The 21,017-nt window shown below is 34.3% G+C and overlaps 2 protein-coding genes across 3 annotated transcripts in view; one reads left to right on the top strand and one right to left on the bottom strand.

Annotated features, from left to right (window-relative positions):
- Positions 1 to 12,452, bottom strand: part of LOC121368223 (actin-associated protein FAM107A-like) — a 107,114-nt gene extending 94,662 nt beyond the window's left edge. Inside the window, exons 1-2 of one of the 2 annotated variants that reach the window (XM_041492859.1) lie at positions 12,153 to 12,452; positions 3,997 to 4,029 (exon numbers count right to left, since the gene is read on the bottom strand). In XM_041492859.1, the coding sequence (XP_041348793.1) occupies positions 3,997 to 4,029; positions 12,153 to 12,335 (216 nt within the window). In that variant the 5' untranslated portion in view covers positions 12,336 to 12,452. The remainder of the gene's footprint in view (positions 1 to 3,996; positions 4,030 to 12,152) is intronic. The other variant, XM_041492860.1, reaches the window with a different exon arrangement.
- A 3,382-nt stretch (positions 12,453 to 15,834) lies between these two features.
- The window catches only part of LOC121368716 (lysophospholipase D GDPD1-like), a 43,195-nt gene continuing 38,012 nt past the window's right edge, over positions 15,835 to 21,017 (top strand). The window contains exons 1-4 of the mRNA XM_041493463.1: positions 15,835 to 16,093; positions 19,089 to 19,131; positions 19,931 to 20,066; positions 20,832 to 20,891. Coding sequence (XP_041349397.1) covers positions 15,952 to 16,093; positions 19,089 to 19,131; positions 19,931 to 20,066; positions 20,832 to 20,891 — 381 coding nt within the window. The 5' untranslated portion in view covers positions 15,835 to 15,951. The remainder of the gene's footprint in view (positions 16,094 to 19,088; positions 19,132 to 19,930; positions 20,067 to 20,831; positions 20,892 to 21,017) is intronic.

The following is a 21,017-nucleotide window of genomic DNA, read 5'->3' as shown; positions in this document are numbered from 1 at the left end:
CAATAGCAAACCAGCTCAGAGCTGGAACAATATAACAAATGTATATAGTTTATAACAATAAAACATGACACTAATTGAACACAAAAACAGAAAAAAACGGAATTTGCAAAAATCTGAAACGGAATGTGGCAAAATCTGAAACGGAAAATCATCCCCTCTAATTATGGTACATGTATGGTATGGCATCGGGATTAACGTGCACATTCAGAGCAAGCTGTTTTATCACACGCCTGTCATGGGCACAGGTGCCGGCCTCAGCCGGCTCCTCCGTCCAGGACAGGAAACATACATGGTATTACATGTACACATATATATTTCACACAAAAAAAAATCATTTAATCAGTTCTCTATACAGGGTGTTGATAAAACCGAAACGGAATGGAATCAGATATCTGTTGTAGTTGAGGCATTATATTTCTACACGTTTTGTCATTTTAAAGTCTTAATATTTTAAAATTCTGGTTTAAAAAGCATTCCAACATAAGCAAGGTTACTCTTTCCTCACACCCATAGTCTCATACCTACCTATTCATTTATTTCCTTCTTGTTTTAATCTCTATGGGAACACGTACACTGTAAGGGGAAGGAGGTCACAAAATTATAAAAAGGCCAACTTTGAGTTTACTGAAGGCACATATTTGTAGGAGATACATGTATGTGGAGAAGCTAGGGACATGCTCCCCCAGAAAATGTTAAAATATACATGCCCAGACAAACGTTTTCAAAGCAATTTATTGTTGTTTTATTAATGAGTTGTGTTTTGTGTGAAACAAATTGTGAATTTTATCAATTATATAATACGGTTTAGATTAATGGGAAGTTGATTGTGAACCAAGAAACTAGAAGTACCGGTAATAACATATGTAATGCTAGATGCAAATGGGTGAAATCATTACATTTAAGTAATACAAAATCAGGAAATGTTTTCTCAATTCTCTCCGATATAGAGGGTGTACTGTAACATCCTTGGAAATATACACCCTAGGAGATATCCCCACACTATAATATCTATGACAGAATTACAGTACATATTTTAAATCCCCACGGGTGTCAATATCCTAGTAAATATATCCCCCCATAGGAGATATCACCATGTTTAGATGGGTTTCACTACGTACATCATGAAAAGTAGTTCTACGGATATAATATAACAGTACATGATTAATAAAGGACAATAGCAACATTAATTCATTTAAACAGGCTCAAATTGATTGACATGACAGGCACAACTAAAAAAAATATTTCCTGGCCTGTCTATATACATTTATAAAAATACTGACTATCATTATTTTTACGCCATTAATTTTTTAACATTAAAGACAATGCTAAAGACAGTGGTTTACCAATATGCTTTACCATTAAAAACAGAAGCACGAAAATATTTTCATGTACATTTAAAAAAATTATACACTTCTAGCTTTGCTACTTGAAATAATGTACCACTGATCATATCTGCTTTAGATTTTACTATTAAAAACAACATTTTGTTTGTTCTTAAAGTTCTTTATCATTACATGTATTTGACCCCAATTTTGTGAAAATAGCCCATACACATTTTTACCTAATTTGACCGTATTTGACCTAATTTTGATCTCTAAGGTGATTTTTCAACATGACAAAATTAATTTTGAAGAGGAACATGTAAGCTATAAAATTATACCAGTTGTTTGGTTTTAAGAAATATGTTTATTGGTGGGCAAAAATCCAGTTTGCAACACCACCTGACCTTCAGTGGTCTTTAAAATAAAATTCAAAGGTTAAAATGTAAGTACCTACTCTCATGATAACCAGATCTCAGTAATCATATATACCCATTACTGCTATGGTTTTTTTTAGATTAATTGAGGTGTTTTTTTTATCAAGATAACCCATAATTTACATGTCAATTATAATACACATGTAGGCCTATAATGATTCATTATCGATTTCTAGCAAAATATGCCTCAAAACCGTGTGTATGTACGTGTACGTGTGTGTGTTTATGAAGCATTTTGTTTCCTTGGCCAGCCATCTATTAAAAACAAGAGTAAACTTTATTTCACATACAATGTTTACCCCAGTGCACTCACTGGATAGTAACGGCAAAATGTGCCAGAGGAAATCGACTTGAAACTTCAATGTTTGTGGTAATTTATTAGCCATATTCAGTGCATAAAATTTGTCATGAACGATTTTGTCATTCGTCTATCAGTTATGCAAAACCAATATTAACATAAACGACGGATCATTCATGCAAATGCTCGTTAGAAAATCCAAATAAACATGTGTTGGATAATATCATCAATGTTTTTTAAAAACTGCGTGCAGTGAAAAATCCCTGACCTAGATGTATGTCATATGTGCGTGATGGTAATATTCTAACCAGCTTTTTCTCCATCGTTCAACATGTCCAGCCATTTCCTTCACGACCACCATCCACATTCATTATAAAAGGCTACCTGCTTCAGCACGCCACTAACATACATGTGTCTTTACAATTTACGGACGCTTGCTGCAATTCTCAAACTCCTGAAAATCCTGCAGCAATACCAATACATATCACAGACATATCCAGGGCTTCTAGATTATGGTTCGCCCCAGTCCCAAGGCTAGTGATATTCAATGTTGGACTAGTAAATAACTACTATTGCCATGCCAGACAGCTAGTGAAAAGTTTATACATACTGCATTTCAGTTTATTTTATAAATATGAATTATATCCTGCCTCTACCCCACCCCCAATTTTAGTGTTTTTAAGCTCTAGCTCCCTCTCTAGGTGACATTATTACTACTAGTAAAATTGTATTAACTTAAAGTAAAGTAGGGCTAGTGAATTTTTAATCATGGCTAGTAAATTTTAAAAAATCACTGATCCCAACACTAGTGGATTTTATAAAAATTGTAGAAGCCCTGCATATCTCTAAAATAGTATAATTTAAGCTATGTTGGTTGAAGAAATCTAAAGTAGCACTCACTTCTGATTAATAGCATAAATGTATTTATGAATAATGACCTTTACATGTATTGGACAGTTAAAATTTCAGTCATAATGGCCCTTTTAAGATGTCCATCATATCAGAATGCATCACTCAGATGTTCAGCTTCATGAATAACACCATAAACTTTAGTACCCCAAGATGGTACCAAAAAGTTAAATGCTGTGGGTCTGTCCCACGGACTACATGTATACTGGTAATAACTTTCTTAACACTGAAGAATTTGTTTGCAGATTTCAGTAGACAAACCATAAAATGTGACTGGTCAGTCCATAACCATCTAATATGGCACCTGTGATCTGCTGGTTTTTTTAAGTAAGGTTTCACTACACAGTTCACTTCTGGATGAGAGTTAATTCATTATGGTCCACTATAGTTCCTAATTGTGACATACATGTACAATGTACATGTATGTTGTGGTTCACATATTTACTTCTAGTAATTGGGGAAGAATTAAAACAATTTGTATTTTTAATGGTAAGCCTTCTGGCTGGATTTTGCCCCTATTATTTTGTAATATTGTGCATTGACTTTCTAGGACATGGGTGTATAGCGGAAGAGGCGATCGGTGTGACTCTGTTCCTGAACAGGTGGTTCAGCTGGTACTACAGTCAGATGCGGTCTGCATATAGCAAAGAACTGGGACTTTATGGTATGTGACACAATCTTATCTCAAGTTGTTCCTACATGTGAAGTTTGATGGTCCGGCCTGCATGCATCAGTATATCTAAGCTATTTGTCTGGACAAGAAAGTTAACAGATGGATGTACAGTCGGACATATAGAGGAACAACGCCATACCAGAATATGACCCATCAAAGATGAGCATATTTAAAAACAAGCTAAAAACAGGAAATGCTTGCCAAATGACAGAAAAAAGACAGGAAACACTCCTTCCTCATTGACATACAAAACAATGTGTAGGGTTTGCACAAAACAAATATGAATATTTCAGAGTGTACATACATGTGTGCTATTATTTGACATTTATTTTTAATTTAAAATGATAAATGACAACTTACAGATAACAGCTTGCCTATTTTTCTCTCTTCATGCTGGAAAACATTGGGAAAACATTTGTTTTACAATGGGGAAGTAAATATTCAATACATCATTTGACCTACCACTACCATTGATCTAAAACGGTTCCAATGTTGTTGATAAAAGATACATACACTCCTACAAAATCTGTCATTACAAAGGATTTTATTCCAAACGTGGGATGCTATAATAAAAATAATCTAAAAAAACCCTAATTATTTTAGACCCTATCATAAATGCGAAACAAGTTGTCAAGTAGACCAGCGTGTGCGTGCAGCCAGAAAATGTAGAATAAAATTACCATAAATATCTTATTCGTGTTTTTGTCATTAGGTGAACGCAGTTTCGAACGTCGATGGTAGGCGTTATATGTATCATCAAGGTCCCTAACTGCGTTATGCTTCCAACTCCGTTTGGGTTGTTTTCTTGTGCACGGTTCGCGCAATCAACATCCAATTTGTTATCATCTGCTTGTCATTTATTTGTGAGGTTTTTCTTCACACTTCGTGAACTTTTTCATTACCCGTATTACCATTAATTTTGCTAAGTTGATTTTGTTTATTCCTTAAAATGACCAAAATTGGGTCTACTTGACTCATAGAAATTTATTTAAAATGAAGGAAGATAAATTAACATCTGATGCATATCACATGACCTCACATGTGCTAGATCAACACGGCTAAATCATTTAATTTTGATGATTTTTAATCCACCTATTGTTAAAATGTGTTTTGAATTATGAAATTCGATCTGCAAAAGGTATGCAACATTCGTGAGTGTAACAAAACGATAAAATCGGAAAATTAAATTTTTTGGCTGTCCACTGTATTTACGGAAGATAGCGGATAAAGTACGGAGCCATAGTGTATGGTGAAGTCTGACTGGCTATTATAAAGTTGTCAGACGCCACGCTTTTAAAATAAAAGTCGCTCCTGATTTCATTTGTTGGGAGTTAGTAAAACACAATGTACATGTACAGAAGACCTACACGCCCCACAACTTGGCAAAAACTTAGTTTATGTAAATATATGCATAACAAATTAACACGTCCAGTTAATTTCATGTTTTGTGAACAATGAGTTGTATGACCTTGGGGGTTGGTAAGTTATGTAGGATCATATTAATGGTAAATCTAAGTTTATGGTTTAGGGAAAATGAATTTTTGCTCTAAAGATACTTTATTAAAGGTAGAATAAACTCAAACAAGAGCTTTATATGTTGGAAAGATGCATACCCGGACCTCCAAACATACTGACACTTTAACAATTTTAGAGTTAATAAAAAACTATGATTATTCCTGCTAACTGGGGGCAGCCATTTTGTTTAGTTTTTGTGACGTCCGGTGGTATAGCTTGGGATGAAGTGACGTCAGCTCCGTCCATCTCCTCCATAGATGTAAACAAACGCTCTAATGTACGACAAGGGCCAAGGCGCTGTGCTTTCATCAACCTGACTTGTAAAACGACATAAATGACTTGATAGTATAATAAACTATTTCACTAAATAAATTTCAGTTTGCATCAATAGAATGAAATGGAGTTATAGTATTTTTCTTTTTTAAAAAACCAAAGAAAAAAAAAGCATATTATTAGGCCTATTGGTATGCTACGGTCAAGCAAAAACGACCACTCACGATACCCAAGTGACAATTTTCTTTTCTTTGGGACTACATAATTGGTCAGTTTTGTGATTTTAGATGGGAAAGTCTACTTAATCAAGGGTTTTACAGAATTACTTACAGTAATAAAGCAGGACAGCTGATCGATTATGATTAGAGGGGTGTCCATGCAGTTTACACACAATACCCTGTGATCTTAATAAAAGAGGCACGTCTTTTTAGTGTGTCTGTAGACACAGTGTCTGGGGACCGTCTAAATATACAGCTGCCAATCAGGAAACACAGGTACAGGCCACGGAAAGAAAAGACCAATTAACTAAGAAAACACTCCCGATTATTATTTCAGTACGTGGGTTAATTTATGTACAAAACATAATACAGTTATTTCAACACTTTGACAATGGTGGTTTATTTTGTATTAAAAATAATATATAAGTGTTGCTGGCCTACTTGAATGACTATTATTACAGAATATTACGATGCATCTGCAAAAATCAGGTATGTTTTGTTTCTTCAGTTCGAAGACTAATTCCGGATGTGACACGTTAGGTATTACGTAACCACCAGCTCGCCAGAGGGCGTATTCACTGGGATGATACAAAATGGCTGCACCCGTTATATATAATAGCTATCACATTTAACTGTTTTATTAATTAACTATACGTTTATACTTGTTGATATTAAGCAATAATGTGTATTATGTATCGTTGAATATTCATACCAGTCAAATGCCTTAATTATCCCTTCCTTTAATATGATACAGTGTAATTGTTGGAAAGGAAATATTGTATGTTTGTATTCAATTTAGAACAAAGGAAAATAACTAGATAACACATGTACATGTAATTGCCTTGACTGATACAGGGGATAATATTTTGAAATCTGAGGTAACCGGAAGTCGGTTCACGTGGTTTTTACCTAGGTAAACAATTGTTGGGTTATGTGAACTATATTTGCGTAACCTGTGGATTACCTGATCAGTTACCTCAAAATTACGTTGAAATTATATTTTAAATACATAATTTTTAGCTCAAACATAAAGTTAAAACAAAATACAAGACAAAACGTTTTATAAAACAGTTTCTTTAATGCTTGCAAATCGAAGGAAGTGATGTGTAGATGTTTCTTTTATTTTCGTACGATCGTAGCGTTGTAGATTTATTATTATTATTATTATTATTATTCACCACTTGCCATCGGGATCGTAAAAAGTAATTTTTAGTTGCCCGAATCTAAAAACCACTGTCCTCGGGCATCAGGCCACTGTATTCTAGAACCTCTGTGCAGCTTGCGAAAGTTAATACTATTGTAAAAGGACTAAAAATGCCCATTCCCTGGTGCATGATTAGACTAATAATTTTCTTTCGTAAGTAACAAATAAAGGCTACCATTTGTCACTGATATGTAAAATTTAGTATGCAGCAGATTAAAAAAAAACACCACCAAAACCCAAACAACAAACGTCCAGTTCCTCTGAACTATAAAGCAGGCTACTCATTGGTGCATTAATAAAAATAAATCTTATAATAACACAAAAAGAAAGACCACAATTTGACACTGATATTTTGCAGTGGCGAAGTTACTTTCACTTTATCGCTGGTACTTCTATACTACAGTGACATTCCATTTTTGTTTACGTTAAAACCGTTTTCAACCTTTGTAAAATTATATGCAATCCAATATTATGTCTACATATATTCCTTTAGAGATAGAATAGCAGCAGATAATTTAGGCGCCTTAGCGGTCTGTGTACATTTCTTTAAAACTTTTGGCTCGACTCTATACTGAGCCTTTGGTCGCAAGTTACAACCGTTGCAATATACCGTTGTCTACTGATTTGCCGCGTATCAAGTATCTAAAAATCAGTCTAAAACATTTGTTGGAATACTAGTAGTATGTCTGCATGAATAAACTTACTGTAATTGTGAAGCGTGCAAGTTTTAATTTCTGAACGTCTACAGGTCACGACGTAACCGATTTGCGGTTCGGGTAAATTTAATTTTGCGTAACCGACACGCGAACAGAACGGCGGTTCGCGTCAAATATTGTGCCCTGCTGATAGCGTAAAATGTAGGTCGATCTGTCTATATGATCGGTCAAGAATTACAGTCTAGCGTTATCAAGGGAAGTAATTTTCATGTTCGGAAAAGAAATAGAAGTTTCAGTCTAGCAGTATTAAGGGAAGTAACTCCACTGTTTACATTTTAATGGTTCGGAATAGAAACTGAAGTTGTGTGGTTTTAGTATTTAGTTATTTTAATTAATGGATCAAATAGGTTTGCGACTGAGTGTCTGTTCATTAGGTAAGCTAGAGTTCATTGATTAAGAGTTAACCCCATATGGGTTAAAGTGGAGATGGACATTGAATATGTAGTTTATAATGTCATGATAATGTAAATTAAGAGTTAACCCCATATGGGCTAAAGTGAAGATTGATATTGTCGACAGAATGACTGCGGTTTATGATCATGATAATGTATCAAGTCCTATTAGGGAAATTGTTTAGTCAACCAAGTGCACTATAATAAGAATACAGGTTAGATGCATTAACCAAGCATTAGTATTAGTGTTGAGGTCATATTAATGTTGATGTTGTATTGCCTTGTGCATATTCATGTAAAATAACTTGACATTTATTACAAAGTTGTCAGACGCCATGTTTTTAAAATAAAAGTCGCTCCTGACTTCATTTGTTGGATTTTTACTTTCCAGATAACTGGTATTTTTGGGATCTTACATGTGCCACTACTGTAGTGAATATTATTTATAATCCATTCGTAACAATTGTAAATAATTTTAAGTGTATAAACTGTGTTAATTACGAATCAATTAATTTGAAAATTGATATTTTACTATCTATTCACTGGTATGAACGTAATGCCTCTCTGTATTGACATCAACTTTTAGTGATGAGTGTTGGTAAAATGCAGACCGGACCAGATTGCTTGACAAACTGAATTTATCCCTTTATAAAAATATGAAATAAAGTTTTCGTCCAGTGTACATATTTTATCATATAATGGCCTTAAAAATGAAAAATGATGAACCTCACATGCGTGTTACGATACTTTTTGCAAACACATGTGCCTGAACACAGTTGGAAACATTGCCTCTTTCCCGTTTACTGGAGGGTGTTTCACTTTTGTTTACTATAGAATGCATTTATTTTACGTCCATTGTTATTTTTTTTATGTTAACTGATTGGAATTTATTTTGTTTCATGTACCGTAACTGAAAGATGTTAGGCCAAACAAAAAAATAGCTGTATTTCCGGTCGACCGACCGTCCCTAGTTTTACCCTCCCGACCCTAATTTTTTTCCTTCTTAAACTGAAAAAAATAAAATAAAAAAATAAAAAAAGATAAAAAAAAGAAGTAAAAATAAAAGAGGACAACATCACCAAACAAGAGTATTTCCTTCCTTGCACATTGTTTACGTACTATTAAACGATACATTTTGCACATGTAATTCCCTTCCGAAAAACATCGAGAAATTATGGAAAAGCTTTTGTAATAGAGTTCCTTCCCCTGATTAGCTACCACCGAACAGCTTAGTCGGTCACGGAAGTAACCGAATGTACGAACATAGCCTTGGTACAGGTTATTTCGATTAAATATAATCGTATCAATTCAGTTTAATTCTCGTCTTCACTTAAATCAACAGGTCTTATTATTAATGTATCTCAAATGTTTGCATAAAGTATTTAAATTAAGAACAACGAAATTAATACAAATGTCCCATTAATTTAAGGAAATACACAAACAGTGCATACCAATACTACTACTACAACAACAATAACAATAACAATAATAATAATTATTATTATTATTATTATAGTATTCAATTTAATTTTAAAAAATAATAATAAAAATAAAAATAAAAACCCTACCTACCTACCCTAATTTTTGGGGGGATGCAATCGGAAACACACCTATTTTTTGGTTTGGCCGTAACAGAATTTCCGTAAATATCATATTCGTGTTTCAGTGTTCAAGATTAATGGTATCCCGATATCCCGGGGATACCAGAATTTAATTTTGGATACCAGACTTCAAGAACCCAGTATCCCACCGGGATACCATATAATGGATTTTTTTTTAATCCTGTGTTTTTATTTTTCGCTAAACAATGAAGGTCGTCATTTACTGGTGTAGTTAAGTAACAATATTTTCAAGCTCATACCCAGTCTAATGCTATGCCAAAGTAATATCTCCCAGACCTAGAATTTTAAGGTACGCGGGTGCGATCACGCTTGTAATTTTAATCTGATGAGTGTGAAAAACAGTGCACGTAAAATACATGTGTATATATATTTCCACTGTTTACAAAAATCAACAGTTTTCATAGCTGATAGGAAGGTCCTTTTATTAAAACAATAAAAATTAAAAACATGGAAGTGGCTTCCATGCAGTCGTTAAACTGGTATTTCTCTTTGTTGAACAAATCGGGAAATACTGGTCTAATAGACAATTTTGTAGACATACCAAATCCAATCGCAGCTACACTGCCGATTTTAATTATTCTGGAGAGTAATTTTTCACTCGCCTTAGCATATTGAGGTGTGTGATTTTTCACTCGCCTGTAATTTTCAAAAACCAAGTACTGATCTCCCCCAAATAATACCCAGTCTAATGCTACACTGGAGCAATAGTGGCCTCGCAGTAGACTTGGAACTGCTAAGTCGCCATTGTTTTTGTTGGATGTTTCCTCCCTTCAAATTTTATTTGAGATATTGATTCCACATCTGCAAAAAATTGATACAGGTAGGTTTATCATTATAATTACTTATAAATTACTGCTAAATATTAATTTTTGTTAGTACTATTCAAAAATAGATTCCGTTTGATTGCAAAATTCATGAATTCCGCGATTGAGATTGCGGTGTTTCAATAGACAGGGAACGAGAACAGTGTCGTTCAAGTTTGTTACGATGTTATTTATGAATTTCATTTATGTGGGATACTAAATTCTCTGGTGGGATACCAGATTTTGAAATGTTAGTATCCAACTGTCTCGAGCACTGTGTTTCTGTCATTAGTCAGAGTATGACAAATATTTTGAAAAGTCACTAGCCACAGGGATAGTGGGTTTGTGAAAACCACTAGCCCACCAAGATAAAGCACTAGCCCAAATTCCTGATCAAGTATAACTGGATTTTTATATAATTTTTGTAACATTACACATTTACGAGTATAACAGTAAAATAAAACAAACACTTACATCATGTTGTAACTTTCAGTTTTTTGTAGTGTCGTACGTTTTGTCTTTTGTCAAGTGTGATCCATCGTCATTGTCCCGTTTTCGTTTTTGCCCTCCCCCCGGGGAAAAATAATTAAGCAAACTCTTGGTTGGTATCTAAACACACTATCAAAATAATTAAATTTAAATGAGGGTACGACAGTGTGACACACGGTAATAGATGGTTCAGTGTATTTGGTATAGTTGGTTATATATTTAGGGCCTACTATTTATGTCGCCAGGAACAGTGATGCCAAATACAGGGCATTATCCCGTGTCAGACCGATATCAAAAGAATATAACGGCGACATCTAATCCGTTGTTAATTGATGAACAAAAAAGGTATTATTTTGTATTGGCAGCTGTGACGTATTATCCAAACCGCTACACGTAATAGGCCAAGCCGAGTCAATGCATATGCGGTTACCATTAAAGTAAATTGTTTTCCTGATTGTCGATAACCACATGTTAGCGAAGTGTTAAATTAGAAAACAATAGGTAAATAAAACAAACACTGAAATTCAAAGCATGGCTGGGGTTTACTTGATTGAGATTAACCTGTCGTCGCGATTGGTGATTTCCAAGTTCTTAGCCTAAAACTTATGTGCGAGATTAACCAATCAAAACACGCATGTCATTAGATTTTATTTCCTGTGCCAGAAACTTGAAAGGGAAAGGTAAACAATGCATGCTGTAACTGTGACGATGTAGAGATAGCATGTTACTGCAGTTTGCAGACCTAGCTCAAGTGGATTATTATTATATACTGATTGCGTTGTTGATATTATTTGATGACAAACGTCACAATCAAATTTATTAAACGAAATTTCAGCCGAGAGAAAAAGAAAGAAAGAAAAAAAAAACCCACGATCGAGCGATGATGAGAGGAGGGGGTTTTGCTTTTCTCACTAGACCGAACTTAAAAACCACTAGCCACGGGCGTCGGGCTAGTGGATTTGTCGAACTCTGCATTAGTTAACAATAACACAGTTTGGGACGTTGATGGTAGTGTTCTGTTAACAAATGACAAATACAGTGGAAGCCAAGATTGTCCGCAACTACCTGAATCTTCCCTAATTAGTCCATCAAGATTAACCTGACTGCAAGCACAATGGCCTGGATTCAATCGGTGGGGAAAACGTGATGGTAGTCGTTATTTTGACCACAATTCGTTAAATGAAGTTAATGGGTCGGCAGGATTAACCTCGCATTGTGCTTGCACTCGAGGTTAATCTTGATGAACTACTCTCCTATATGCCAGTTGTATTAGAATTTGATTACCTGTAAGTACTTGCAAGGAACATAGCCAATGCTGTTGTCTTTTAGCGAACGAGCTCCCCACCAATCAGTCTGCTTGTGACAATCAAAAATCTCGAACTTGTCACCTTTTGCAAATGTCAAGATGTTCTGAGAACTGGCGGTTTTAGGGGGTGTAAAGTCTGAGATAGCTTGATAGATATCCATCACTGGTGTATTTTTGTCATAACATCATGTCTGTAAGTAAGTGCTTTTCCCGCTTGCTGAAATTCTGTCAGAACGAATAAAATCTACTAAGGAAACCACAAGGAAGTAAAACAAGAGTTCGAAGAAATTATTGAATAAGAATTATCTCCCTTTAATTTTGAAGAAGGTTATACTATACCAAATAAAATCCCATAATCGAAAATATTGACATATGTGTTTCAACCAAATTATGTCCCATAAATATAACCCTCAAAGTATTATCTGAAGAAAATGGAATCTTTAAAGAGTAATTAAAAAAATGTTTGTAGTAGTACTGGTCAGGTCAGGTCAAAGAGTTTAACGTGCATTCAGAGCAAGCTGTTGTAGCATACGCCTATCGTTGGCGCAAGTTCTTGTGTGGACATGCCAGACCCGAATTTAGGAGGGTTCTGGAGTTTCGTCCGAACCCTCCCGCAAAAGATAAGGTCCACTTTTTTCTTCTGTTTTTAATATTGCACAAATAGTTGACTAACTTTTGTAACCCTCCCATAAAACAATATTTTCTTGTATTCGTGATTTAGCAATCCCCTTATCAAAGCTGCTGTGAACATGATTCGGGATTTCTAACTAATCTAGCAAAAAACCCACAAAAAAACAATAATAATAATAATAATGAACGTGCATGTAGCAAAAATGTATAACTGTACTTTCTGCTATATTTTATGACTTCGTAGCATTCGATAGTTACATAACAATGACAGCAGTTCACATTCCATTGATTTATCAACCAAACTTAGAAATAAAGGTTAATAACAGAAAGTAATCATGATAGGCCAGTAACTGAGGCGCCTTCTTACCATGTATTTCCATCATTCTACCGGCAAAATTAGTTATAGGGAAAACCGGGGTTGGTTACTTCCCCCTTCCCTCCCATTCTAAACAAGTCATGCGATGGGTGTACTATAATTTTAACGTACTGTTTTGCCATTTGAGAACTCGATTTATAATCCTATTGTATGTATGCGCCTATAGTGCTGTAGGAAATAGAATAAAAATGATTTTCGTCTATTATTTCTTACATATTAAACAGACAAGTAAATACTTTGTAAATATCTATTTAATTATAGTCTACCTAATTTAGCATTTACTTGTTTTGGCTCTCATTGATACACAAGGTGGTGTTTACTCTTGACATTAAAAGAAATATGTCAGTAAACAGGTGATTTGTGCACTTTATTGGAACAGACTATAACAAAGTTTGGTCAACAGGGACCGTTTCTGATGATTGTTTACCCCTATTCCTCTCCAAAACTAAATATTTGTAGACATTTATAAGTAACCTTTGAGCAAAACTATCAAGAACCAGTTTTAGTTTCTGATCTATTTTCCGGTATTAAAGGTGCTATCTCCAAGTTGCATAATGATAGCTATTGCAAATCATGTTTTTATTAAATGTTGCTTTAACATTTAAAGACTACGCCTTTAACTATATGCTCATAAATGATTATAGGAAATGATTTTATCTACTAGTAGAAAATAAATTTTTATTGGAGAATCTTTATCACAAACAGAAAGAAAGAAAGAAATGTTTTATTTAACGACGCACTCAACACATTTTATTTACGGTTATATGGCGTCAGACATATGATTAAGGACCACACAGATTTTGAGAGGAAACCCGCTGTCGCCACTACATGGGCTACTCTTTCCGATTAGCAGCAAGGGATCTTTTATTTGCGCTTCCCACAGGCAGGATAGTACAAACCGTGGTCTTTGTTGAACCAGTTATGGATCACTGGTCGGTACAAGTGGCTTACACCTACCCATTGAGCCTTGCGGAGTTATCACAAACAGATGCTCACATATAATTTCTGATATAGCACCTTTAAGTGGTTGCAAGATTGTGTAAATTTCTACTGTATTTATATTGAATTTATATTCACTAAATATGCTGGTCAAAATTATGCTGTAATTTAAAATAATCAGTTGTCTTGCAATTTTAAATTAAAAGTTTGTTCAAGGGTAAATGAAATTGACACATGTCCATCAAAATGTGTTATAGTCTGTTCCAATAAAGGTCATAAATATCCTGTTAACTGACATCTTTATTTTAATTTCAAGAGTAAACACTACCTTGTACATCAATGAGAGCCCAAAAAAGTAAATGCTAAATTAGGTAGAGTATCATTAAATAGGTATTTACAAAATATTTACTTGTCAGTTTAATATGAAAGAAATAATCGACGAAAATGATTTTTATTCTATTTCCGACACTACTTTAGTAATAATTACCTGTGTTAAACATTGTCACCGTGACAGAGCGTTTACGAAGTTTTTTTTTAATAATAATAAAATATTTTAGTAATATATATATATTATATATTAAAGTGCGTTACGTAACACTGTTAAATACACCCACCCACTCCGTGTGACGCTACATGACGTTTGTGCCTACACTCACGCTGTGGGGGCGTGGTTAACTGGTCAATTCTTTGCTGACACCAGATTGTCGATTGTTTAGTTTTGTGCAAATAATTAAATTGAATTGTTCTCCAGTTACTAGAAGTGACGGGTTATAGCTAAAACGGAACTGTGCCAAAACGGCACCAAGCGAAAACGGAACCAAATTGGACAAAACGGTACCTGCGTTGGCTAAAACGGCACCGAAATTTATGGCTAAAACGGAAGCTACGATGGCTAAAACGGCACCATAATTGAATTTTATTTGAAGAATAGTAAATAAGACCAAAAAACCCAACAAAACAACTTAACTTAAGATGGCGAAATCACATCGATTCAGCTGCTTTCAAGCTGTTCTGATGTCCATGGCTCAGTCCATTTTGATTAAAAATTTGCGGTACATTTGGTGTCAAAGTGTCACATCACTATTAAACAAATAAAATGTTTTAATCTTGTCAACTTTGTTGTTGGTGTGTTATCGTTATTGGATGTCAAACATATGGTCATTCTGACACAGTTTTTAGAGAAAACCCGCTGTTGCCACATATGCAACTCCTTTATGATAGGCAGCAAGAGATCTTTCATTTGCGATTCCCACAGGGAGGATAGCACAAACCATGGCTTTTGTTGAACTAGTTATGGGAAATACTTCCGAATTCACCCCCCCCCCCCAACCCCTATTCATCGCTCTGAACCCTAACCCTAATCCTGAAATTAAAAATAAGATAAGTTATATATATTTATATATGGTGCCGTTTTAGCCATGATAGGTTCCGTTTTCGCCAACAAAAATGGTTCCGTTTTCGCCAACAAAAATGGTTCCGTTTTCGCCAACAAAAATGGTTCCGTTTTCGCCAAAGAAAATGGTTCCGTTTTCGCACGGTTCCGTTTTCGCCAAAGAAAATGGTTCCGTTTTCGCACGGTTCCGTTTTAGCCTGTACCCGAAGTGACTAGGTGAACCACACCATAATGGAACTATTTGTGAATTGTGTAATGAGACCTATTTTGCCTCGTTGTGGAACACCGGATGTAACTCATTTACAGATAAGATAAAAACATCATAGTTTAGACTGATATTTACACGATGGGAAGCTTTTGAAATGCAGTATGAATACTAGTATACTCCAAGAATCAGTCTAGGAAAATAGCAGAGGATAATGTTTACATATTTAGGGACATGTTTTTAGTATTAATCATGATTATTTTAGCTATTGTAGGAGGTTATATAATTACGTCGTTGTTGTTACTTAGATTTCCACATGTACTTCACAAGAAAAAAACCCTGAAATTTTGCTGCAGACACATAAGTCACAGAGGTGGTGCGTATACACTAATACAGTTGTGTCCAAAAGTTGGCAAGACTTCCGATCGTTCCAGCATTCAGTTCCTTCAAGGTCATGTGACGTGTATGGGTCATTGCAGCTAGCGCTACATGGGACGGTGCTACCCAGTATGCTCATTATGTGTGCTACTGGTTGTGTTCTGTCAATTTATATCAGTATTTTACTGTCACTATAGTCTAGACCTACAGATATATCATTATTACTGTAAATCAGAAAATATTAGCAACCTTAAAATTTAGCGAAATCCGTATCAGTGACATATTAGCGACATAAAACGTTAACGAGGTCGGCATATCAAACATTAAAAAAAGCGTAGGCCGTTTTTTGTTTGTTTTTTAGACTGACTGGTGACAAGAACACTCGATAATTTTTGATGTTGTGCATTGCACACTATTTCCGGTTTGAAATATAGCCTCAAACGTCCAAGTGACGCTCCTTGTCTCCAACTTAATTTTAATAAAAATATTACAGTGTTATACGTCTAAAATAATTAGTATTGTTGTCTGTATTTATTGCCTAATCTATAGCCTGCTGTTTGTCCAGTTAATCGCCGCCGAAACAACCACACATAATCAGTCCAATGAAAACGCATTTTGGGAGTAGTCTTTTGTGCGTACAGGGGTCGTAAGCTGTTTTTCCACTGAGACGTACTAGTAATCAATGCTCTGGTACTTTTTTCACTTTGTCAAATAAAGAAAACAATTTATTTTTAACCACAATTATGTGTCTTTATTGCTAAAAGTTACAAACATTGAAACTATATAAGACTGTATTCATAATACTGACATTTCGTTTTGCTTTGCTGTGACAATAGTTTTAATTATTGTGCCACGAACGGTAGTGCACATAGGATATGTGATGACGTTTTATTTGCCTTGGTTCTGAAATTCAATTGAATTGTTCACAATTGATTAATTCAAATCATTATTAAATATGTATACGTTTTAAGACTTGTTTGATTTTTGTTTTAATCTGACTTTAGTTTATATTTAGCGTCATGAAATGTTAGCATTTTGTATGGCTTCGCTAAATTCGCGAATATTTTATGCTCGCCAACATTTTCTGATTTACAGTATCATACATTTCAATGACTCGAATGAGCTAATGGACATTGCTAACTTTAGACAATATAAACGTTTGTCTACCGTATATAGACACGTCGTTTTTGTAGATTAAATGTAATTCACTATTACTAATAGCGGAGTGATATCTGTGTAAAATACTGTGTACAATCAATGTTGGGTGAGAGCAAGAGAGAGAGAGAGAGAGTTCTGCAACGGACATGGACCAGTAACAACCCCACCCTCCAGTTAAAATTGCTTTTGTGTAATGAATTCAGGGTTGAAAATTAACATGAAAACCATGGTCGCCAGCAGGACCAGTTGAAGAAAAATCTTACTGGCCCATCTCGAATTCAACTATAGCCCTCCAATTATCTCACTGAAATTTAATGGCACAGCCAAAATTAAAATTAGAATATTCTTTGTTGAATAATAACCATGTGCTAACCATGGTAACCAGTCAATTTGTACCATAGTCATTTCGTACCCAGTTTTACCATTTCGTACCCTGGTCATTTCGTACCATAGTTATTTGGTCATTTCGTACCATGGTTATTTCGTACCATGTCTGTTTGGTCATTTTATACCTCAATCATTTATTGTGCAGCTTAGTTGACTGATAGATAGTAAAATGTCGAATTACTGATTTAAAAAAATAAACATTAGGCTCATATGAAATAATCATCAGTGGCAATATACATATGTTCATTTAAACCTTTGCTCTCTTTACAAGGTATGTTTACACGTCAACGTTTATTCGTTAACAATAATAATAAGAAGTGGCATACCGTGAAAAAAATAAGATACTGAGTATGAAACCACTATGGTACGAAATGACTGTCACTGTAGTACGAAATGGTAAAAAGTAGGTATGAAATGGCTATGGTACGAAATGACTGTCACTGTAGTACGAAATGACCAAAGCACTATGATACGAAAAGACTATGGTACGAAATGACTATGGTATGAAATGACCATAAACTATGGTACGAAATGGATGGTACAAAATTACTAGTAACCCTAACCATATACAGTCCATTTGCTTCAAAAGGAAACCAATGAATAGGCATGTCAAACAATTTCGTTAGTCCGCGTTTAAGCAGCGCCCACTAGATAAATTTACTTCCGGATTTCATTTCTTGTACCGATGTTCGCATGTACTGATACAATTATAAGAAAATAAAAAAGAATTAACTAAAGCCTAAGTTCTTGCATACTTAGGAGATAACTATATGGAATTTTTAGATTGCAGGTGTTATAGTCTATTTGATCCCGCAAATGTAATTTTTGACCGAAGGCGTTTCTTGAAAAAAATACCTGGCTACAATCTAACTGTAGACCCTTGAATCGTCAACTTCGCCTGTTCCAATTGTTGCGGGTGTTATTGGTTATTCCTTTTAAACAAAACAAGTAATACCGTCTCAAAACATTTGGAAAACTTCGGACAGTTACTCTCGGGCACTTCCAAGTTATCTGTAATTTGGTAAATGCCTGATAATACAAAAATAATATTCGATATCCCCACCCCAATCCTAAAAACAATGGAATATAACGCTGTTAAATTGTTGTTAAGTGCGAACACTGTGTACGGTTGCATGTTTGTTATACACAAAGATGACAGGTGTACAGGTATTCATGTAGTACATTATATTGCAGGGCTAGCTCTGGGTGAAAAGAACATTTCGCCAAATTATCTAATAAAGTCCAAAGATTGCAGAAACACACCAATGACCATTGTTTTCAATAAAATATCAACCATAGCATGAAATTCTTTCGGCAAATTAAAATAAAATTCACCATTTGTGTTTAAAATTCGCAATTGGCAAGTGGCAGAGCTAGCCCTGTATTGATACATAATTGTTAACTCACTGATCATTAACAAACTACAATGATTTTAAAAATATTTTCAGGGGCTGGAGAAAACCTTGAAAACACCATGTCTGCCTTTAAACAGTTGAGTTCTAAGTTAATGTTATTAAAGGAATATAGATATTTATACAGTCAGATCTCTTTACATTGACCATGTTTGTCCTACATTCATTTTATTGTTATACATGTATAATTTTAGTTTTTGTTTTGGTGAGTTATCTCCCTTGTAATAATGAATTTTTAGGACTGGAATGTAGAGCTGTAATGATTAGCTCATGATGCGCACTGAATACAGACTATCTGCAATACATATTCGTTATTTGGTACCCAAATATAAATTCACAGTATGCAAGCTATGTACATTAGTATATATACTGTAAATCATAAAATAATAGCTATCATATAATTCAGCAAATTCCAAATAAGTTACATACTATTAAAATAAAACTGTGACACGGTCATCATATCAAAAACTAAACAAACATAAGTTGTAAGATTAGATGAAATAATACTTTTGATGTTAAGCAGTTTACAGACAACTTCAGTTTAGTAGAATGTTATCTATTGTTGTTTGATATCCTTATGGTTTAATCAATAGCATATTGTGTGTTCAGCTAATCACAAGTGGGTTGTATTTTCATTATATAACCACATTAAATTATCTAATTTGAAACAAAAAGGACCAAACTTGAAGTCTGTATATATTCTGAACATCAAATTACCAATTTGTGTGAGAGAGAGAGTTTGTGTGCAATTTTAAGATGTACAGTTATCTTCTCTTATTTTGTTTGACAGATAAAAACAATAGTTATGTACAGTTTATCAATGTAAGGTATTAGGCTACACTCTGCAATGTGTCATTTATTTGATTTTCATACTGCAGTGCAGTTTGCCATGGTACCGATATGCTGGAGTTAGACTGTCAGCTAACCAAAGATGGACAGGTTGTTGTTTCCCATGACAACCTCCTGAGTCGTTTATGTGGATATCATCTGCAGATCTCAGACTGTGAATACAAGGTACACAATTTCATAAGCTTGATATGTGACACTGCATCAGTTTTATAGTTTAAGAAGTCCACCTTTTCAATCACTGCTTGCGAAACAAAATAATGTCCATCATGTTAATTATAATTAAATTTCTGTTACATTCATTACAATATCACGTCATCCCATTGGTCCAGATGTAGCAACTGGAGTTTGATCATTTATGGACCAAAAATAAATCAGAATAAAGTATGAACCTTTAGTTTTGTTAGCAAGATTAATTCAAATGTAATTATAAATATTGTCTGTTATTTCTTTTACGTTCATTTGGGTAATACTCCCAACAAATAAAACATCCGCAAACTGTGTGAATAGGCCTTCTTACTAATTATAACAATAATAATAATCGTTTTTTAAACCTAACAAAACCGTGCATGTAATATTTGTTTTCTTAAATATATTTAAACTTGTAAATTTTTTAACATCATTAGGTAGACTCTTCCAGATACCTTTTTTATTTATGATTTCTTATTGCAGCATACATGTACTTGGTCATACAGTAGTAGTATTAGTAGAAACTTGTACATAATATGTATATAATGCACATAATTGTAGATAGTTCTTACTTATTCAGTTTGTGTTAATTTTCAACACTTTATTGTTTTCTTTTCAATTTTACTCTGATGTTTCTGCTGGAATCTTTGCACTTCTGAGGATCTCAGAAATAAGGGTAGTTGAAAATTTAATTAAAGCATATTATAGATACATTGTGTAATACATGACTTTATATTTTTATAGAACCTGCCGCTGCTAAAGTCTGGTCTGAAGCTGGATTTCCACATGTGTAAGTTCATAACAGTAGCCTATAAGTAGTACTAAACCAAATTGGTGATTGGTGATAAATGTGAGTGTGTCAAACTAAATAGTTTCATCTGGGCAAAAAATGTATGCAATTTTATTTCATCTAGTATCATTGTGTCAAGT

This window comes from Gigantopelta aegis, chromosome 3 (genome assembly GCF_016097555.1).
Source record: "Gigantopelta aegis isolate Gae_Host chromosome 3, Gae_host_genome, whole genome shotgun sequence".
In the NCBI taxonomy this organism is placed as follows: Eukaryota; Metazoa; Mollusca; class Gastropoda; order Neomphalida; family Peltospiridae; genus Gigantopelta; species Gigantopelta aegis.
The sequence above is the reverse complement of the archived record's forward strand: the minus strand, read 5'-3'. Positions and strand labels throughout refer to the sequence as shown.